General features: G+C 32.6%; 1 protein-coding gene across 1 annotated transcript; it reads right to left on the bottom strand.

The window, feature by feature from the left end:
* Positions 1 to 17,066: 17,066 nt before the first annotated feature.
* LOC131599455 (U-box domain-containing protein 35-like) lies at positions 17,067 to 18,551 on the bottom strand. The gene is made up of 3 exons (XM_058871799.1): positions 18,018 to 18,551; positions 17,699 to 17,933; positions 17,067 to 17,622 (listed from the first exon to the last, which is right to left on the bottom strand). Exons 1-3 carry the CDS (start codon positions 18,418 to 18,420, stop codon positions 17,406 to 17,408), a joined length of 855 nt encoding a protein of 284 aa, XP_058727782.1. The 5' UTR covers positions 18,421 to 18,551; the 3' UTR covers positions 17,067 to 17,405.
* Between the last annotated feature and the right edge of the window lie 793 nt (positions 18,552 to 19,344).

Genomic DNA, 19,344 nt, shown 5'->3' with positions numbered 1-19,344 from the left:
CTTGGATTAAAGGTTTACCACATTCATCAACATATTCATCATTTTACTTCAAGGTTCTAATCTACCTTCATCATCAAAGTATCATCAAAGTTAATTTCAATAAATAATATTCAAGATTATTCGTTTATATTCAATCATCATCATTGGAAATTAATTGGAGTGAAAAAAACTTACTTTGAAGTTTTTCGAGTCTCTCGTCGGTGAATGAATAGCAATTTTCAACACTACCCGGAACAAATCTCCGCTCCATTGGTAAATCTTAAACTTTCATCTTCTCCATTCCATGATCATGTTATTTCTTGTATGAATGATTCTTATTGAATGTATGTGATGCTTACTTGGGTTATGCCACTGTTTTAATTGGGTTGATTTGATCATGAAAATAGCTTAATTATTCAAGATTTCTCACATTAAAGTAACATGAAAATTGACATACTATAAGTTCTTCTCTTAATCTAACTATCAATTTGCATTTAGTATCATAATAGATTGCATGCAATATGACAACAAATTTGGTTTAGGTACAATGCATAACAACTAGTAAAAATAAGCACTTTTATACTAATAAGCAATTTTTCATACAACAAAAAAAAAAGCTTTTCTTTAAGCTCAAGAACACATTTCATATTTTATCATTTAATTTACATTTAAGCATTACATTATCATCATGAAAGAAGCATATCCAAATAATTGTTTTTTCACCAAAAACCAAACAATGCATAATCTTAAAACTCATTTACAAAATTTCAACTTCATAATCTCAGATCCAATCATAAATTATAGAATATTGTTGCCCATGAAATTCTATGCAAGGTACATATTTATTTCACAGAATTTAGATAAGAGATGAGAAAGTTACGAGCATTTTAAATTTTTACCACAAAAAATTTCACGATTATATACTCAATGGTGGGAGTATGAGAGAGCAAGAGAGAGAGAGAAAGGAGTGGAGGATTTCTTTCTTTTATTCTTTATTTATTTATTTATTTTTATTTACATTATTTTTATTATTTTTCTTTTGACACCCTTATTTTTATTTTGCACTCATATAAAACAAACACATTACATACATTTTTTAATTCTAATTTTTTATTTTAAAAGTAACTTTAATTTTTTTCTGAAAATAATTTTAGAATATAATTAGAATATTAGTATGTAGAAAGTAGATTTTTTGTCACATTTTTATCTTGATTTTTGTGATTGTTGTTTGGACTTGATGCTTATTTATTTATTTTTTGCTAGAAAATTCCCAACATAAATTGACCTATATTTTGTATGCTTCCTTAAGGTTTTTAGTTTTAATTAATTAAGTTTTATATACTTGATTAATTGAATTAAATTTTAAGCCATAAACCAAAAACAAATACATGTTCCCTTAATTTTTCCCATACCAAAATCCTATAAATAGTTTTGTTTCGAATACTTGTGTGCGAGGTGCTTGACCCATTCGCTCAAAGTATTCGTTCTCACGAATGGACTTTAGTACAATTCAACTCACAAATAATTTCACAAATATAGGTGAATGAAGAACTGGTGGTGCATTATTCTTGATTCCCTGTATAGCTACGTGCCTCCTGCATAGGAGTAATCAGCAACAACAACACATGAAACTCTTTTTTCCTTAATAATATTAAAAAAACAAACTATTTTCACAAAATAACTGTTATAATTTGTTCCTTTGCAATATGACTAATAACTTTGAGCATCCGAACTAGGATCAAACAAGTCACGTCTAAACACTTCTAGGATATGATTATAACATTGTTTCCTAAAAAACACAAACAAACAAAAACAATATTCTAGACGAACTACAAAGCTCTGATTTCTTCATTGCACTATGTATCTCCATGGGAACCATTTTAGTTTTCAATTATAAGCAATAAACAAGTAGCCCTTTTACAACAATAACACACAGATAACTAAAATGGTTCCCATTGAGTACAATGGATGTGAGGGGTGTTAATACCTTCCCCTTACATAACCGACTCCTGTACCCATATCTCTTTCCCTTAGGTTTTATTGATATTTTCTCTTTCTTTTAAGATAAATAAAATTCAGTGACGAATCTGTCTGTATTTCGAGCGTGCGATGCACTCAAGTATTTTTCTCGCTGCGGCAAGATTATGCCAAGAGTTTCTAAAAACACAAGGGCTACCTTTGAGTATACGACTATGGTAAAATTTTGAAAATGGTTGTGTAAATTTCATTGACAATAAAATTTCTTGGATTACATAGAGCCCCTATGAATGGGCTTTTTTGTAATGATCATAACCAAGATACATAAAGATTGAGAATCTTCATGTTCTTGAATTTCTTTTTCCTTATAAGCAAGGAAATCAGGGGTTTAATTTTGGAGGGTAGGTTACATGCCAATATAGAATTAGATAGATTTTTGGGGTCAATATGAGGATAGTTAGGTTGGTCATATTTTTCCGAGCAAGGTTATTATTTGTAATTTTTCTGGGTGTTAATTATTTGACGGTTCTTCTGATTCATGGCCACCGTGTTGTTGTCAATAGGTTCAGAATTTTTGGATGTTATTTGATGGTTTTTATGATTCATGGAAAATGTGTTGTTGTTTCCAAGTTCTGTAGCGAGGTTATCAGCAAGGACAATATCTTTGTCATTGGGTTCATCTATGTGCATTTTATTGATGTTTTGCTCCATGGAAATAGATTAGAGAATAATGAAAAGAGAAGAAGAGGAAAAACAGTTAGCAAAACCGAATGCAAGAGAAAAAAATGCCAAAAAATCATCTAGAATTGGGAACTCACAGAACTAGAAAGAGGAAAAAGAGACCTAGTGTGAAAAGAAAGCAGGAGAAAGACACGGAGGAGAGGAGCAAAGCAAGGCTGAGGGGGAAGAACGAATCAAAGGCGAGAAAGAAGAGAAGTCTTGAAAGAAATTATAAGACAAACTTGGAACTTTTTTCAAATCACTTGTGACTTTTTGACTAGTTTATTTGCCTTGTTAGTACACTTCTTTTGTTTTTTGTTGCTATTTATAAATAATTAATATTTGTCTTAGAATTTTAAAAAATTTAGAACTTCATAAATTTGTTGAATATTAACCAAGCGGTTGAGCTCCATTGGCAAGGATCCCCGTCCAAGGACGTACTCGGAGAATACTGAGTTCGATTCCCAGGCGGAACAATCTTGCTTGGCCAGTGCGCATGCCTCTACGCATTGAATAATAGTATTTGATTGAACGAAAATACCAATATCCAATTAAATTTTAAGGATATCCGAGTGTTCACTAAATAATAATAATGACATTTAATATAATTTATGAGTGTATGTGCTGCTGGGGTTCAAACCTCATACAGGTTTGTAAATCACCATATGGTCAAATAACAAATTATGTTACATTTTAAATGTTATTAATTAATATATAGTACGAGATAAATAATTGTGAAAATGACAACTTAGCCGTAGAGAATGAAAAATGACAACTAAGCCATAGAGATAGAGATAGAGATTGTTAAGGTTGACAACTTAACCTAGAGATAGAGATTGTTAATGTTGTAAAATTGAATAGATGAAAGTATATATATATATATATATATATATATATATATATATATATATATATATATATATATATATATATATATATATATATATATATATATATATATATATATCAACTAGATAGACTAGTAGTTTGTGTGGACTATATAGCTTAACCTGTACAGGTGGCACATGCATATAGGGCAGCATAATATAAACTATCTATAGTATATATCAATATACTAACAGCCCCCCTCAAGGTGGACTTTGGATGTTGCAAAGGCCAAGCTTGCCCAAAATAGTCTTCAGTGCAGGAGAGTGAATAGGTTTAGTAAGCATATCAGCAAGTTGATCATGCATGGAAATAGGCAACAAATGAATAAGTTTGGACTGAATTTTCTCACGCACAACATGACAATCCAACTCAATGTGTTTGGTCCTTTCATAAAATGTAGGATTGTGTGCTAAGTAAACTGCAGATTGACTGTCACAAAAAATGGAGGCAGGTTGAGGAAATTCAATGAGAAAATCTCGAAACAGATATTGCAACCATTGTATTTCACAAGTAATTGAGGCCAAAGCCCTGTACTCTGCCTCAGTAGAAGATCTTGAAACCGTATGCTGCTTTTTGGATTTCGAACACAATAGTGAAGAGCCAATTAAGACATAGAACCCTGTAATCGATTTCCTTGAGTCAAGACATCGATCCCAATCTGAGTCTGGAAATCCAAGCAATTTCAATGAGCTAGAAGTAGAGAAAAACAACCCTGTGGTAGGAACAGACTTAAGGTATCTTAGGACACGAACGACAGCTTGATGATGGGGAATACGAGGCTGAGACATGAATTGGCTTAGATGTTGCACTGCAAAGGAGATATCTGGTCTGGAATTTGTCAGATAAATCAAACGACCAATTAACCTTCTGTATGTGGTAGGATCTTCCATTAAGTCACCTTCATGAATGGAGAGCTTGATGGTTGGATCAAATGGTACTGAAGAAGGTTTTGCACCAAGGACACCAGCATCTTGCAAGAGTTCCAAAGTATATTTTCTTTGGTCGAGGAAAATACCTTCTTGTGATCTGGCAATTTCAAGTCCTAGAAAATATCTTAACTGACCAAGGTCCTTTATCTTGAACTGTTTATCTAAAAGATGCTTCACCTGTCTAATCTCTACCATAGAATTGCATTCCAAAACTATATCATCAACATAAACTAGCAAGGCAGTAAAACATTGAGAATCAGACTTGACATACAAAGAATAATCAACTAGTGATTGTTGATGTCCAAGAGAAACTAAGAAGGTAGATAGTTTGGAGTACCACTGTCTACTTGCTTGTTTCAAGCCATAAAAAGATTTATGCAATCTACAAACCTTGGAAGGAGAGACACCATGTAAGCTAGGAGGGAGAGACATATATACCTCTTCATGTAACTCTCCATGTAAAAAGGCATTATTAACATCTAATTGTTCCAAATGCCAGCCTTTGATAGATGCTAATGACAACAGTACCCTAATAGTGGTGAGCTTAGCAACTGATGAGAATGTATCAAAGTAATCAACTCCCTCCATCTGAGTAAAACCTTTTGCCACCAGCCTGGCTTTATACCTTTCAATGGATCCATCAGCCCTATGTTTTACTTTGTAAACCCACCTGCAACCAATAGGAATTTTCCCAGGTGGAAGATCAACCAAGGACCAAGTTTGATTTTCTGCAAGAGAATTTAACTTAAAATTCACATCCTTAATCCAAAAATCAAGTTTAGCAGCTTGGTAATAAGTTTTAGGTTCAGAAATAGAAAAAATGGAGCAGCAGAAATTTTTGAAAAAAGGAGAGCATCTATCATATGATAAAACAAATGAAAGAGGGTATGTAGTTGGAGCAGGTGAGGACTTAATTTGAGTATTGTAACAATGGTAATCAGCCAAATAGCTGGGTGAATTGGAAACTCTAGAAGACTGTCTAAGAGGAGGATGTGGGGATAAAGTGTTGGACTGTTGGTCATTGTGGTTAATGGACTCATTAGGTAAAGTAGAGTTTGAGGGAGAGGAATGAGCATTAGATGTAGGCAGATTAAGACTAGTAGTAGGAATAGATTGACTGTGAGAAGGTACAATAATAGGAGGAGTATTAAAGGTAAACTGACTGTGAGAAGGTACAACAGTAGGAGGAGTGTTAGGAGTTGTACTATTGGTGGGAGAAAGGGAAAGTCTAGTGGATTGTTGGAGTGAGTCAAGAGAAGAAGAGTTATTGTCTGGGGGATTAGAAACATTAGTAGAGATAGGTGACTGATGATGCAAGACAGGATCATCATAAATGGGACTGGACTGAGATAATGAAGGATCAATGGTAGTAGAATCAGAACTGACATTCTGAAAAGGAAAATGATGTTCATAGAAGATCACATGCCTAGAAACAAAAATGTTGTGATGTGTATGATCATAAAGGATGTATCCTTTGGTCCCATCCTTAAAGCCAAGGAAAACAGACTTTGTGGCTCTAGGATCAAATTTGGTTCCATGAGAATGCAAGGTAGCAACAAAACTTAGGCAACCAAACACTTTTAGGTGAACAATGGAAGGAGGTTGATTGTATAGCATTTCATAAGGAGAGTTTAATTTTAAAATGGGAGTGAGAAGTCTATTAATGAGGTGAATGGCATGTTGCACACAGAAATTCCACATGTTTAAGGAATATTTGAATGAAAAAACAAATATCTAGCCACATTCAATATGTCTTGTTGTTTCCTCTCCACCACTCCATTTTGTTGTGGAGTTTCAACACAAGATTTCTGATGAAGGATACCTTTGGAAGCAAAAAACTCAGACAAAGTAAGAAATTCAGTGCCATTTATAGGTAAGCTATGAACTGCATAATGCTATTTATAGTTTGGTTTTTAGTTTTGAGGAAAATGACCCAAGTGTATCTTGTATAATCATCTACTAGAGTCAAAAAATATTTATGACCAAAAATAGAAACTGTGGAGAAAGGTCCCCAAACATTAGCATGTAACAATTCAAAAGGAGAATTTGTACTCGTAGTACTATGAGGAAAAGGTAGTTTCTTCTATTTACCGAAATGGCAATAATCACTTGGGATATCATTATTACATTGTGTGGGAACAAAGGGAAAAACTTTTGAAATATTCTGTAAACCTATATCAGAAATGTGGCCTAATCTTAGATGCCAAAGATTACATAGATTTTGAGCAAAAGAAAGATAAGCATGATGATGATCAAAAGAGTCAAGAACATATAGCCCTCTTTGAAGTTTAGTTATACCAATCATTTCCATGGAATGATTCTACACAATTTTGCAAGAATGATTAGTGAACTGGACAGAACAATTATTGCTATGCACAAGTTTAGCAACAAAAATCATATTAACATGAAAATTAGGAATGTGTAACACGTTATGTAAGGTTAGGGCAGAAGATATGGCAATGCTTCCAGAAACAGAGGCAGCAACTTGTGATCCATCTGGAAGACTAACATGAATAGGAATGATAGACTTATAAGAAGTGAAAATAGACAAGTCAAAAGCAATATGATATGTAGCTCCAGTATCAAGAATCCAAAGACAAACATTTTTACCTTGATCATTGTGAGAATGAGAATTTAGGACAAAGGGAGAAGTGGAGATGAAATTGGCCTTGGAGCTAGGTTTTGATTGTTGGAGTAATTCTAAAATGCTGTGATATTGTTCTTGAGTAAAACCAAAAGAGGATATGGTTGAATTCTGCTGGGAAGCATCCTGACCTGTTTCAGCAGAGGCATCAAATAGGTACACAGAGTTAGTATGCTTACTTTTGTACTTGTATCCAGGTGGATAACCATTTTTGAGGAAGCAAGTCTCAATGGTGTGATTAGTTCTCCCACAGTGTGTGCATACACGGTTGAGACCTTTAGCTCCACCATAACTCTGTGATTTTCCTTTGCCAGAATTATTTCCATAGGTGTGTGCAGGTTTGGAATCAGTATTGGAATCAGGCTTAGAATGAAAATGAAAAGCTGCAGATTCCTCAGTGTTACCAGAAGCAGGTGGATTCACATGATTCAATTCTCTTTCTTGTTGAATGATGAGAGAAAACACCTTACAATTGTTGGTAACGGATTCATCATCATAATTTGAGACTTAGAATGAGCAAATTTTTCGTTCAAACCCTTGAGAAAACGGATTACATAATCCCGATCACGATACACACGAATGGATGATAAAGCACCACAAGAACAAGGTATAGCACAACAACAAGTAGTGATAGGACGATAAGATTCTAGTTCATCCCATATTACTTTCATTTGCGTAAAATAATTAGACACATCAAGTGTACCTTGCCTAAATCTGTACAAATCTTCTTGAATATCAGAAATTCTGAAGATATCACCATGAGAGAAACGAACCTGTAGATTCTTCCACACGCCTGCAACAATATCTATCCATAACACTGATTTAGCAATCGATTCAGAGATCGATCTGTGGAGCCAAGCCAGAACCATCGTGTTGCAACGGATCCAAGGTGCGTAGGGCGGATCGGACACCGGTGGCTGAGTCAGGGTTCCATCAATAAAGCATTCTTTGTTCTTGGAAATCAACGCAATGTGCATTGATCTTGCCCAGGTATGATAGTTCTTATCATCAAGTAAGGATGAAACAAGAACAAGAGACGGATTTTCATTCGGATGTAGATAAAAAGGATTCGTAGAATTTGTAGAAAAATCAAGAAAATTCTGTTAAGCCATGATCAAAAGGTAGAAGAAGAAGAGAAAAGAAAGGTAACAAACCGAGAATGATGAATGCGATGCAGAGAAGAAGAAGCGGAAGCAAAAAAAAGAACGTAATCAATCGCAGGTTTGCATCAATGGCTACTAGAGCTGTTTAAGCTCTGATACCATGATAATGGTGAAAGGTTCATCATGGTGATGCATTGAGAAGAACGAAGAAGAAGCAATAGAGGAAAGTTTGTTACAACAAACCGAAAACGGTTAAGGAATAAAACTGATCTTCTTCATTGATTAACACTACTAGTTACAACCATATATATCTATAGATAGACTAGTAGTTTGTGTGGACTATATAGCTTAACCTGTACAGGTGGCACGTGCAGCAGCATAATATAAACTATCTATAGTATATACAACTATACTAACAACTATCCATGTTTCATCTAAATTATCTAGATTGTGTAGTTCCAATTCCAATCATATCTAGACGTATATAACCAAAATGATTTCGATATGGATTGCTTGATTGGAACAAAACCTTCTACTTCATCATGCTGGGAAGAAGTACATCCATTGACCATCTGATCGATCACTTCTCTTTCTTCACATATGATTTTAATATCACATTTGTTTTCTACACCTTTTAACACCATCTCTGCAGTAGAATTTCGCCTTCTTGACACATGTTTCCTAATCATCCAAATAATAAAAACATTTAGTAAAAGGGGACAACTTTTTTACCCATCACAAAATTTTTGGGTAGTGTACCTTTCACCGATCACAGTTAACTTAGGGTCACACATGAGATTCAGACATAGTACCTTAGATTAGATTGTGTAATTCCAATCACCAATTTTCTTATATTTAAATTCTTCACAAGGTCTACAATGGCTTTACCAATGTTGTCATTCTCAATAAGCAACATATCCACCTTAACTTTTGAGCCAGTACACATGTCAATGAACTTTTGAAGGAGTAATCTCCTCTTCCTTTTCTCTTGGCTCAAGTAGTTGTTAACTTGTTCTTGACTCACATATCTCCTTGGAATTTTTCCCACTGTTAATAATCTTTCAATTATCACAAATTTCAATAAAAAATAATAAAGTAAAAAGTAATTGAAAGAAATACTTACATAAAGTTGGAATTCGCTTGACTTGAGGGAAAACATGTATAAGAGAAACAATAGTAGAATTAGGGTTCACTAAGTGCTTTAAAGTCCATGAAAGTGCTTCCATGCTTGAACCATTTTCTCCAACTGCCACATAAACAACATCATTTAACTTTATCTTGTCGTGGATATCAATAGAGAAAACACTGCTATCACAATCTTCTTCTCTTATTGAATCTAACGGTTCCTTGTTTAGATTTATCTCAAACAATTCTTCTGAATTTACATCATCTTCTTCTTCTATTTTGTTGTTGAAACCGCAAACACAACTCGTGTCGTTGTCTTCATCGAAATAGTGGAAGAACTCATCATTTATTGTCTTCATATATTTTATTTGTCACGTCAAAGTTTCATCGCATTGAGAGATTTTAGATGAAATTCGAAGGCTAAAGAATTTATTAAAGTGTAAAACTCATACATATCAAAAAATTATTTAATTTTAATAATATTTTCCAAGAAGAATTCAAGTCAAGTCAAATATCAAAATTTTTTTTTCAACAATTTAACTAAAATATTTAATTGGTACTATGTATTTTGATGCTCCATATTATTTGACTAACTGGTAAAATGTATATTTTTAAATTTGTGTGCTTGTTTGTGTTCGTGTATTTGGAAATTTACTTAAAATATTATAATATTTTTACTTTTCTTAAAATATACTATTTTTTACGGAAGAAATATGCTATATATTGACAATATTAATTTACTTATGTATGAACTTTTTAATTTTCAGTCAAATATCATAAATAATTTTCTATCTTAGTTGGTGATTTTTCTCTCTTTTAAATCTTACTCCGTGGAGTTATTTTGGACGGTTTCTTTAAAATTTGCATCCTTTTTAAATTAATAATTCATCGTAAAAATCGTGTTATATGAGTTGAAATATATGATGGTGAGTACAACATCCGTAATGTAGAATTGATTTTTTTAATATTTATTTGTTAGATAAATTTAGATTATCGAATTATTCTCACATGAATCTAAACATTTAGAATTAGATAAAATGCAAACTCAGATTTTGATAGAATCATAATTGTACTCAAGAACTCGGTCTTGGATAAGAAAAATTTTGAATGTCAATAAATATATACGTATTAGACTTTTTAAATGAGATTGTTATCTCTCTCTCTCTCTCTCTCTCTCTCTCTCTCTCTCTCTCTCTCTCTCTCTCTCTCTCTCTCTCTCTCTCTCTCTCTCTCTCTCTCTCTCTCTCTCTCTCTCTCTCTCTCTCTCTCTCTCTCTCTCTCTCTCTCGTCTTATTTGAGCTAGTTGGGCTCCTTCTAAGAAAGTATTTTTTCTTGGCAACTTCTGTTAGATAATATCCTATCTAGAGAGAATTTGTTTAGGCACAGGGTGATTGTTGACCCAACAAGGTTTTCTTGTCAAATGTGTATAGGGCTGGTAGGGTCGATTTCCTATTTGCTCGTTACTTGTGATGTAGATCCGTTACTTGTTTAATGGATCATCAAAAAAGTGAAGGATGTGGAAAGAAAACATTTTCTTTGTCTAGAAATGGTATATTGGTAGATATATGTTGCAAACTCACATTCTTTTTGTGCTTGGCTTGAGAACCCTTTCCTCTATCTAAACCAATAGTGATTCCAAAGTCTATGACCTAATTTCAAAGTTAGAGTGGTACTGGTGATCTTTTAAGGTCTCTATTATGTTTATGTTGGTATGTGTATATTGAGATCTAGCCTATTTCTGTCTAGAAATGGGGTTTTTATAGTTTGGTATTTTTCTCTATTGTTGTGTTTTTTTCGTCGACTTTTTTATTATTTTTTTGGGTTTTTTACATTCACGCTTTTTGCTGGGTTATTTTTGTTGGCTCTCTCGTTGTACATTTCTATTGTGTGATGAATTCAATCTGATACATGTCGTGTTATTCGAAACCAATATTTAAGTACTTAGTTGGGTGATTTTTTCACCTCCTATTTTTATATATCTTTTCATTTTCAATTTGAAAAAATAAATGAGCTAGCAAGTGATTATTAATCTAAATGGTATAGGGTCACCCAATTTATTGTAATACTTAAGAATGATCATATGATAAGCAGAACCATCTCTAGGCAGGGCCCATCGAAAAGTCATCTCCACTGATTCCACCAACTACTAGACACAGGACTTTCCAACAAACCTACAAGTAGTACTCTCATTAGGTTGGAACTAAGTAAAATTACTTCCTAAACACTACAACGTATAACACTTTTTATGACGAAGCTTTTATCTCGAATATGCTAAAAACCGAGAGTATATGTCCTGGAAGCGCCATGTTTGATTTTTTTAAATAAAATAAACAACATTTTACATCGGTATTATAAAAAATCGAGGTAACACAGCTATGATTGAGATCCTTTTTTCATACATAAAAAAATAATAAATATATTCTCTCGGTTTTTTGGAGAGCCGAGGTAATATAGCTATAAGGTATCTCGCTTCGAATCCCCGTTGCCGCATTTAATTTTTTTCAACGATTTATCACTTGGCATCTTTTCCATATTCTATGTTTTTCTTTGTTAATTAGTAATTCTCAAAATCTTTGTTATCAATAAACAAGAATAGACAATAATAGAAAAAGGTAAATATTTCATTGATAATAAAAGAACAAGACAACAGAGAAAACTATTCCCTACATTCAAACTTCTTAGTCCAGTGAACTTCCACTTTATGGTATGAGAAAAGTCATTTCCTCGTAAAATGTCTATCATTTCCTTCAAAAAGTTGAAAATGGTAAGAGGAAGATTAACCCTGACATTGTAGGTGAGGAAGTAAAAGAGATGCTTGTTATACCAAGTAAGCGTTTCTAGTTGATTCACCATTGGACGGAGATTTGCCACTAGAAGTTGAAACTAAAATTTTGCAATAGGGAGTAGAGAAGTAGGACTGATGGGCTTATCTGGTTGGCATAAATTTGGTGAAGGCGGAATGAGTAGACATTGTTGAATTGATAATGTTCAACACAAAAAACTACCTGTCTCTTGACAGTTGATTGTCATAGCAATCAGTGATGGAGTAATGAAGAAATGAGAGTCATTGACATATGACTGAATGACTTCATCATGACCAGGTGGCACAATAAAGACATTCATCCAGAACTCTTTAACAAGATTAGTGTATATGAGGCCATGTAGAATGTGAAAGTAACCATTCAACCTTTATTTGTTAACAACTTTCCTTAGTTCAAAACGATCGAAATCATTGAAATCAACAAACTTTTCATTTATAAAGAACAAAATATTTGCATCCATTTTTTATTAAAAAAAATACTTTGAAACAAAGATATAAGACACATAGAGTTTGAAATGAGACGCTGAAAATACAAAAAGACATTGAAAGGTTTGAAGACACAAAGATTTGTAAATGGGACATTTAAATAGCACAAAAGCCTCCTTGAAAATCGAAAAGAGACGTTACGACTTGAATATAGATGATCATTATTATTCTAGTTATATGATTCCAATGCATACGCGCCATGTTTTAATTAGTTTTTAAAGCAACATATTAGAAGTGAAACTTGCGGTTTATGGAAACAATCGTTGCATTATAATAGAAAGCACCAACCCCATATCATACCAGATACAACAATAGGCCAATTTTTGAATTGAAACTTGTATTACATCAATGACACAATTCCATTAGGAACCAAACAACCTACAAAGAAATTTTAAAAGATGAAGATATGTAATCATTCAACAGCTTGAGGTTTTCAACTTTCAAGAGAAGAAAACGTAGAGAATTAATAAAGCAATAATGAGCAAACTTGACATACGGTAAATCTTTTGGCTTTTAGATTTTCAAAGTTCAGAGAGGAGAAAGAATAAAAAAAACCAATATAAAATCGAAATTCCTCTTCGAACCAAAACACATAAAGAACTTCATCCAAAGGATTTACAGAAGAGGAATAATGATGATAAGTACTTGTGTTGAAACTATCAACAATGCTAAGGAACAGGAGTTGTTGTGGCTGTAAAGGCCAAAGCTCCTGTACAAAACCCTCCTCAGAATCAAGAAGAGGTCCAAGTCGTTGGAAGTTGTTGTGGCTGTATCGAACCTTTGAGATCAATGAGAGCTCTCAGAAAGAGGACATCAAGAAGAAGAAGGGTGAAAAGGTCATTCATCGTCCAATCTGATGATGATGAAGCAAATTATATTTGGTCAAACTTTCTCTCAGCTAGAGCATTTAGATATGATTAATAAAAAAAATTACTGATCTTTTTGCAAGTTTCCAGCTTAAGGTTTATTTAATGAAAGTTGTATTCAAGAAATTCTATAAATGTTTCTTATGTGTCAACTTAAGGTTATAACTAATATATCAGCTTATTTTGATGCACACTTTAATCTAGGACTTTTATCCTATGGTTTCAAGGAATTCAAGAACTCATTTCTCATACACAATAATCTACTAGCTTTCATCCTATGGTTATATGCTACAAAATCTGAATAAAATCAAAATACATGTGCAACAAAATGAAAATAAAGGAAATATGAATGTCACAAAATCTAAAACATGAGCAATACACATTCATAATAACCTAAACAAATGCGGTAACCTTAAACATTCATAAGCTTCAGAAAGAGGGAGAGAGATAATAATGACGCACCAAAAATGATATTCGAAGAGGATGGTGAAGATTTCTCTTCCATAAATGATATTTGAATAAGATGGTGAAGATTTCGCTTCCATAAATGATATTCGAATAGGATGGTGAAGATTTTGTTTCTTGAAATGATATTCGAAGAGGATGGTGAAGATCTCGCTATCACTGTCGTCTCGTTCGCTAGGGCACCCTTGTGTGTTATGAATGAGATAAACTACCTGCTATGTTTTAGTTTTATGGCAACAAATTTCACAGCAGTTGCGAGCTTCAACCGTAGTGATATATGAAACTTATAACCACGGTTGTATGAAACAACCGTAGTTGTTATACTTTCAATTATAAAAAAATGTTGGGACGTGCGTTTATTTTTACTGGAAAAATGGAAAAATGTTAATGTTGGAATTCGAAACTTGTCACCCAAATTATATGACAACAATTCTTTATAGGATCTGTGATGAAAAGTTTATTAATAAAAAAAGAACACGCGCGCAGAAATATGATATGACTACGGTGGATATATGGTCGTGGTAATATAGTGTCATCGAAAGTGTATTTCGTAATAGTGACTCCTAGATAGATTATAAGTACCAACAACCTCAGACCTCTCAGTAGAAGAGCAAACTTAATTGAAATCCCTCAAAACTTACGATAAGTCTCTTAAAAGATTGTCTTTTAACTTATAGATATGTTTGCCCACATGACTCTCTTATATGGGAAATCACTCCTAAAGTACATGTTAACTACAAAACAAATATACTAAGAAGCCCCCCACTCTAAACATATACCAAATAACCCAAAATACAAAAAAAAGAAAACAAGGGATCTTCCATGCAAAGTACATCAAACTAGAGCTGTCAAAAAGGGTCGAACTCCATGGGCCGGCCCATTAGGCCCGAGAAAAGTTAGGGGTTGTGTCTTATTTTCCGAGCTCATTTACATCTGGGCCTTTTTAAACCTGGCCCGAAAAAGCCCTAAAAAATATGGGTCGACCTGTATGGGCCATGGGTAGCCCGCCAGCCCAAAAAAATTTAAATTTTTAAATATAATTAGAAATCATCTATTCCGAATTCATAAAGGTATGTTATAAACAATTTGCGTATTATGTATTTTAATTTTTTTTTGGTATTATAAAGGTATAAATATTAAACATAAATTTATGGTTTGACTTAATTTCAAACTAAAATGTTTCATCCTAATATAATTATGTAGATAGTATAGAAAAGACATCATGATGCATTCTAATTAAAAATAAGGTTGACTTGAGATTTATAAAGTTCTGATGTAATTTTTATGGGAGGATGGAGTTAGTACATATTTTATATATATATATATATATATATATATATATATATATATAACAATTTATTATAATATAATATTCCATCAATCTAATTATAATTGTTATAAAATTTTATTACAGTTTGTTGTTATAATCGTCATGAATATTTATATCTTAAAACATGTTGGAATAAATTATTTAATTTTGTGTGCTACATTGAATAATTTGTGATGTATTTTGAATAGTTGGAATTAAGTTAATGTGGTGTTTTACATTTTAATTGTAACTTATATGGATTATTTAGAAATCCTAATTTTATATATATATATATATATATATATATATATATATATATATATATATATATATATATATATATATATATATATATATATATATATATATATATATATATATATATATATAAAAGGAGGGTTATATTTCCTCCAAGAGTAAGTTAATATAACTTACTCCACATCTTGACCATTTATTCTTTTCAATCTGATGGTTAAAAAGAATAAGTAATTAAATGTGGAGAGAGAAAATATGGCTGAGTAATGAATGTATCTGTTCTATATAAAAGATCAGATACATTCATTATTCAAACAGGACGGAGCTTGGATAATAACAATAGAGCCCGTTTAAATATGGGTTTTTTGAGTCTGGCTCTGAAAAGTCTGAGGTCTGCATGGGTCGGTCCGTTTAGGACCGAATAGCCCATTTTGACAGCTCTACATCAAATCGATAGAAGACCCCCTGATCAGTGTATTTTGATACACGATCCTCTATGTTTATACTTTTACATTTCCATGTTTTATTTTGGTTATTTTTCCCTTTTAATGTGTTTTTATAATTTAGTTTATTTTTATACTTATTTGATTTTCGTATTTTGTTTTTAGCTTTGGCATCTTTCACGGAAACGATCATAACTAGAGTTCTAGGAATCCGATTGAGGCATTCTAATAATCGCCGGAAAGCTAAGAGAGAGAGCTACGACTTTCGTGTTGGAGTCGAAGTCAGATTCGGAGCACATAATTTCCCAGTTTTCGTTTTAAGATGCAGCCTTAGTTTGTTTAAGTTTTGGTCAATTGTGGGTCGGGTTCTGGATGTTTTTGACCCAGTTGGGTTATTATGACCCGGTTTTACTTTTAGCTTCTCTTGAGTCTAGGTCTGGCCGTACAGACACTATTCACGTTTTCTATTCACGAATTTTTGAGAGCTTGACAATTGTAATGGAGAACTAAACCTCGAGGATCAGTTCATTGTAATCAGATGCCGCTTTGAGGTTCTTTTATAATTTTCCATTAATCTGTTCCTTTGAATCCAATCTATAATTACAATTGCTTGCTTAATTTAATTGTTTTTATATGATAGAATTCTTTAATTTGATTGTTGTCTGTTCTTGAATCAATTTCGTGATTAGTGTAGCTTTTGCATTATCGCGTTCGATCATATTGTGCTTGCTTGATTCACAATAGCTTTTAATCCGTTTGCTTTATCCGGAATTCAGGGAGAGACTTCTTATAATTGCTATTGCGCTTGTCAGTAGTTTTTATAGTCGAATAGGATCAGACCCGTTTAGGGAATTGGAATTTTATAGGGATCAATGATAAGTCGGAAGTTGATGCAATGGGTTGATTCGTTTCAGCTTATTCAGATAACTTATTCATATAATTGAACATGAAACAAACCCCCCCTAATTCGAATTCCAGTCGGTTAGTAATAACTAAGACTGCTTGTGAGACGATATCCGAGTTATCGTTACCGCTAAACTACGTTTTATAAAATATTCGTTTTTGATCCGTGCGCGACAGCGGATCACCCCACAGTTACCAAATAGAGATGATAAAACTGCAATCACATGGTGAATTACTCCCGCAAGGAATAATAGTTTTATCCCAACATTCAAAATTTAATATACAACTATACTATTTTATAACTATTAATTTGACATGATCAAAGAAAGAAAATTAATTTAAAAATAAACTTGTATGTATACATTATATATCTATGGTGTTGCAAAGTTGAATAGATCAAAGGTGAATATGTATCTATACATGGTCCACCTTGTGTCATTGACTAATCCTGATGCAAATGTGTATCACATGTGATGGTCTTTTATCCTAGACTTATGAACTATGTCTGAACCTAAATATCCCAAACGCATTGGGAACAAAACGCTTGACTGGAACAAAACCATCTACTTCATCATGCTGTGAACTGCACCCATTAATCATTTCATCAATCACTTCTCTTCCTTCACATATGATTTTAACATCACAATTTTCTTCTACACTTTTTAACACCATCTCCGCAGTAGAATTTTGCCTTCTTGACGCATGTTTTCTAATCATCCAAATAGTAAAAAACATTTAGTAAAAGTATTTAGATTAGTATCACAAATGGAGTTTACATATTGTACCTTAGATAAGATTGTGTAGTTCCAATCACCAATTTCAATATATTTAAATTCTTAACAAGCTCTACAATGGCTTTAGCAACTTTGTCACCCTCAATAAGCAAAATCTCCACCTTAACTTTTGAATCAGTACACATGTCAATGAACTTTTGAAGGAGTAATTTTCTCTTGCTTTTCTCTTGGGTCATGTAGATGTTAACATATTCTTGATTCACACGACTCCTTGGAATTTTTCCCACTGTTATTCATCTTTCAATTACCAATCCATCACTAATATCAACAAAAGAAGAACAAGTAAGAACTAAGTAATTGAAATACTTACTTGGAGTTGGAATTTGTTTGACTCTAGGGAAAACATGTACAAGAGAAACAATAGTAGAATTAGGCTTGACTAAGTGTTTTAAGGTCCACGAAAGTGCTTCCATGCTTGAACCATTTTCTCCAACAGCCACATAAACAACATCAGAATCAGATAACTTATCTTTGTGGATATCAAGAGAGAACACAGTACTTCTTTCATAATCTTCTTCTTCTTTTATTGAATCCAATGGTTCTCCCTTCTTCAGATTTATCTCAAACAAATCATCTTCTTCTTCTATTTCGCTACTGAAACTGTAATCAAAGTCAAACACTTGGTTTTTCTTGAAACCAATCAAACCGCAACCACAACTTGTATTGTCTTCATCGGATGCATCAACGTAACAGTGTAAGCACACACGAGACATGATAAGATAAATAAATAGATTCAAGTGTAAATGTATTGTGCAAGCAATGGTTGTGTTGGTTTTGTGAGAAGAATCCAAGTCAACTCAAATATTTAATTCCTAGTATAAATGCAAATTTTTTAATCTAAAAATTACTAATTATTTAACAGTGTTGTAACTTATCCATGGCGTGGTAACGAGATATATTTATATGTCAACGATGTAAAACTGTTTTTTTAGTCAAGGCCTGAAATCGTTTAACCCCTATTACATATATTTAATGGATCGTTAGGCCGCTTATGTGATGATCTTAAAAAAAACTGTCGCAAAGAATGATCCAACAACTTATAGTTTATCGAAAGGTTACATCCAGACATCTTGTTAGATTGAGACTAACCAAATATCCAAAGATCGATGAATCAAGAAACCAGCTTGATGGATTGACATTAAGGAACTACAAGATTCTAACGGACTCTGTAAAGAAAATATTTCAACATTAGTCTTTTAGTTTAACATAGTGATGAGAAAGATCGTATTGACTATGATTATCGGTATTCCGGTAGGAATAAATCTTAGGAGAAAAGAGGTGTGGAAGCCTATTGTTACAAAGATTAGGAGAAGACTCTTTCGTTGAAAGATTAGGGCTTGTTTGAATTACTTTTGGTTTTTTGTTTTCAAAATTTGTTTTATAAATTTATTTTGTAAAAGTGTTTTTGACAAGAGAATAAGAAGAAAAAAAAATTGTTTGGTAATTTAATTTTATAAAACTGTTTTAAAGAAAATTTGTTTGTTAATCTATTTTTCTTAAACAATTTTTGAAATCTCTTTTAATATGTTCAATTCTAAAGTAAAAAAATAAAAAATTCATGATACAGTATATGAATTAAAAATTCATCTAATATACTAAAAACTATAATAATATGCAATCAAATATTAATAAAATAG

This window comes from Vicia villosa, linkage group LG1 (assembly GCF_029867415.1).
Source record: "Vicia villosa cultivar HV-30 ecotype Madison, WI linkage group LG1, Vvil1.0, whole genome shotgun sequence".
NCBI classification, from domain to species: domain Eukaryota; kingdom Viridiplantae; phylum Streptophyta; class Magnoliopsida; order Fabales; family Fabaceae; genus Vicia; species Vicia villosa.
This window is presented reverse-complemented; position numbering and strand designations above follow the sequence as displayed.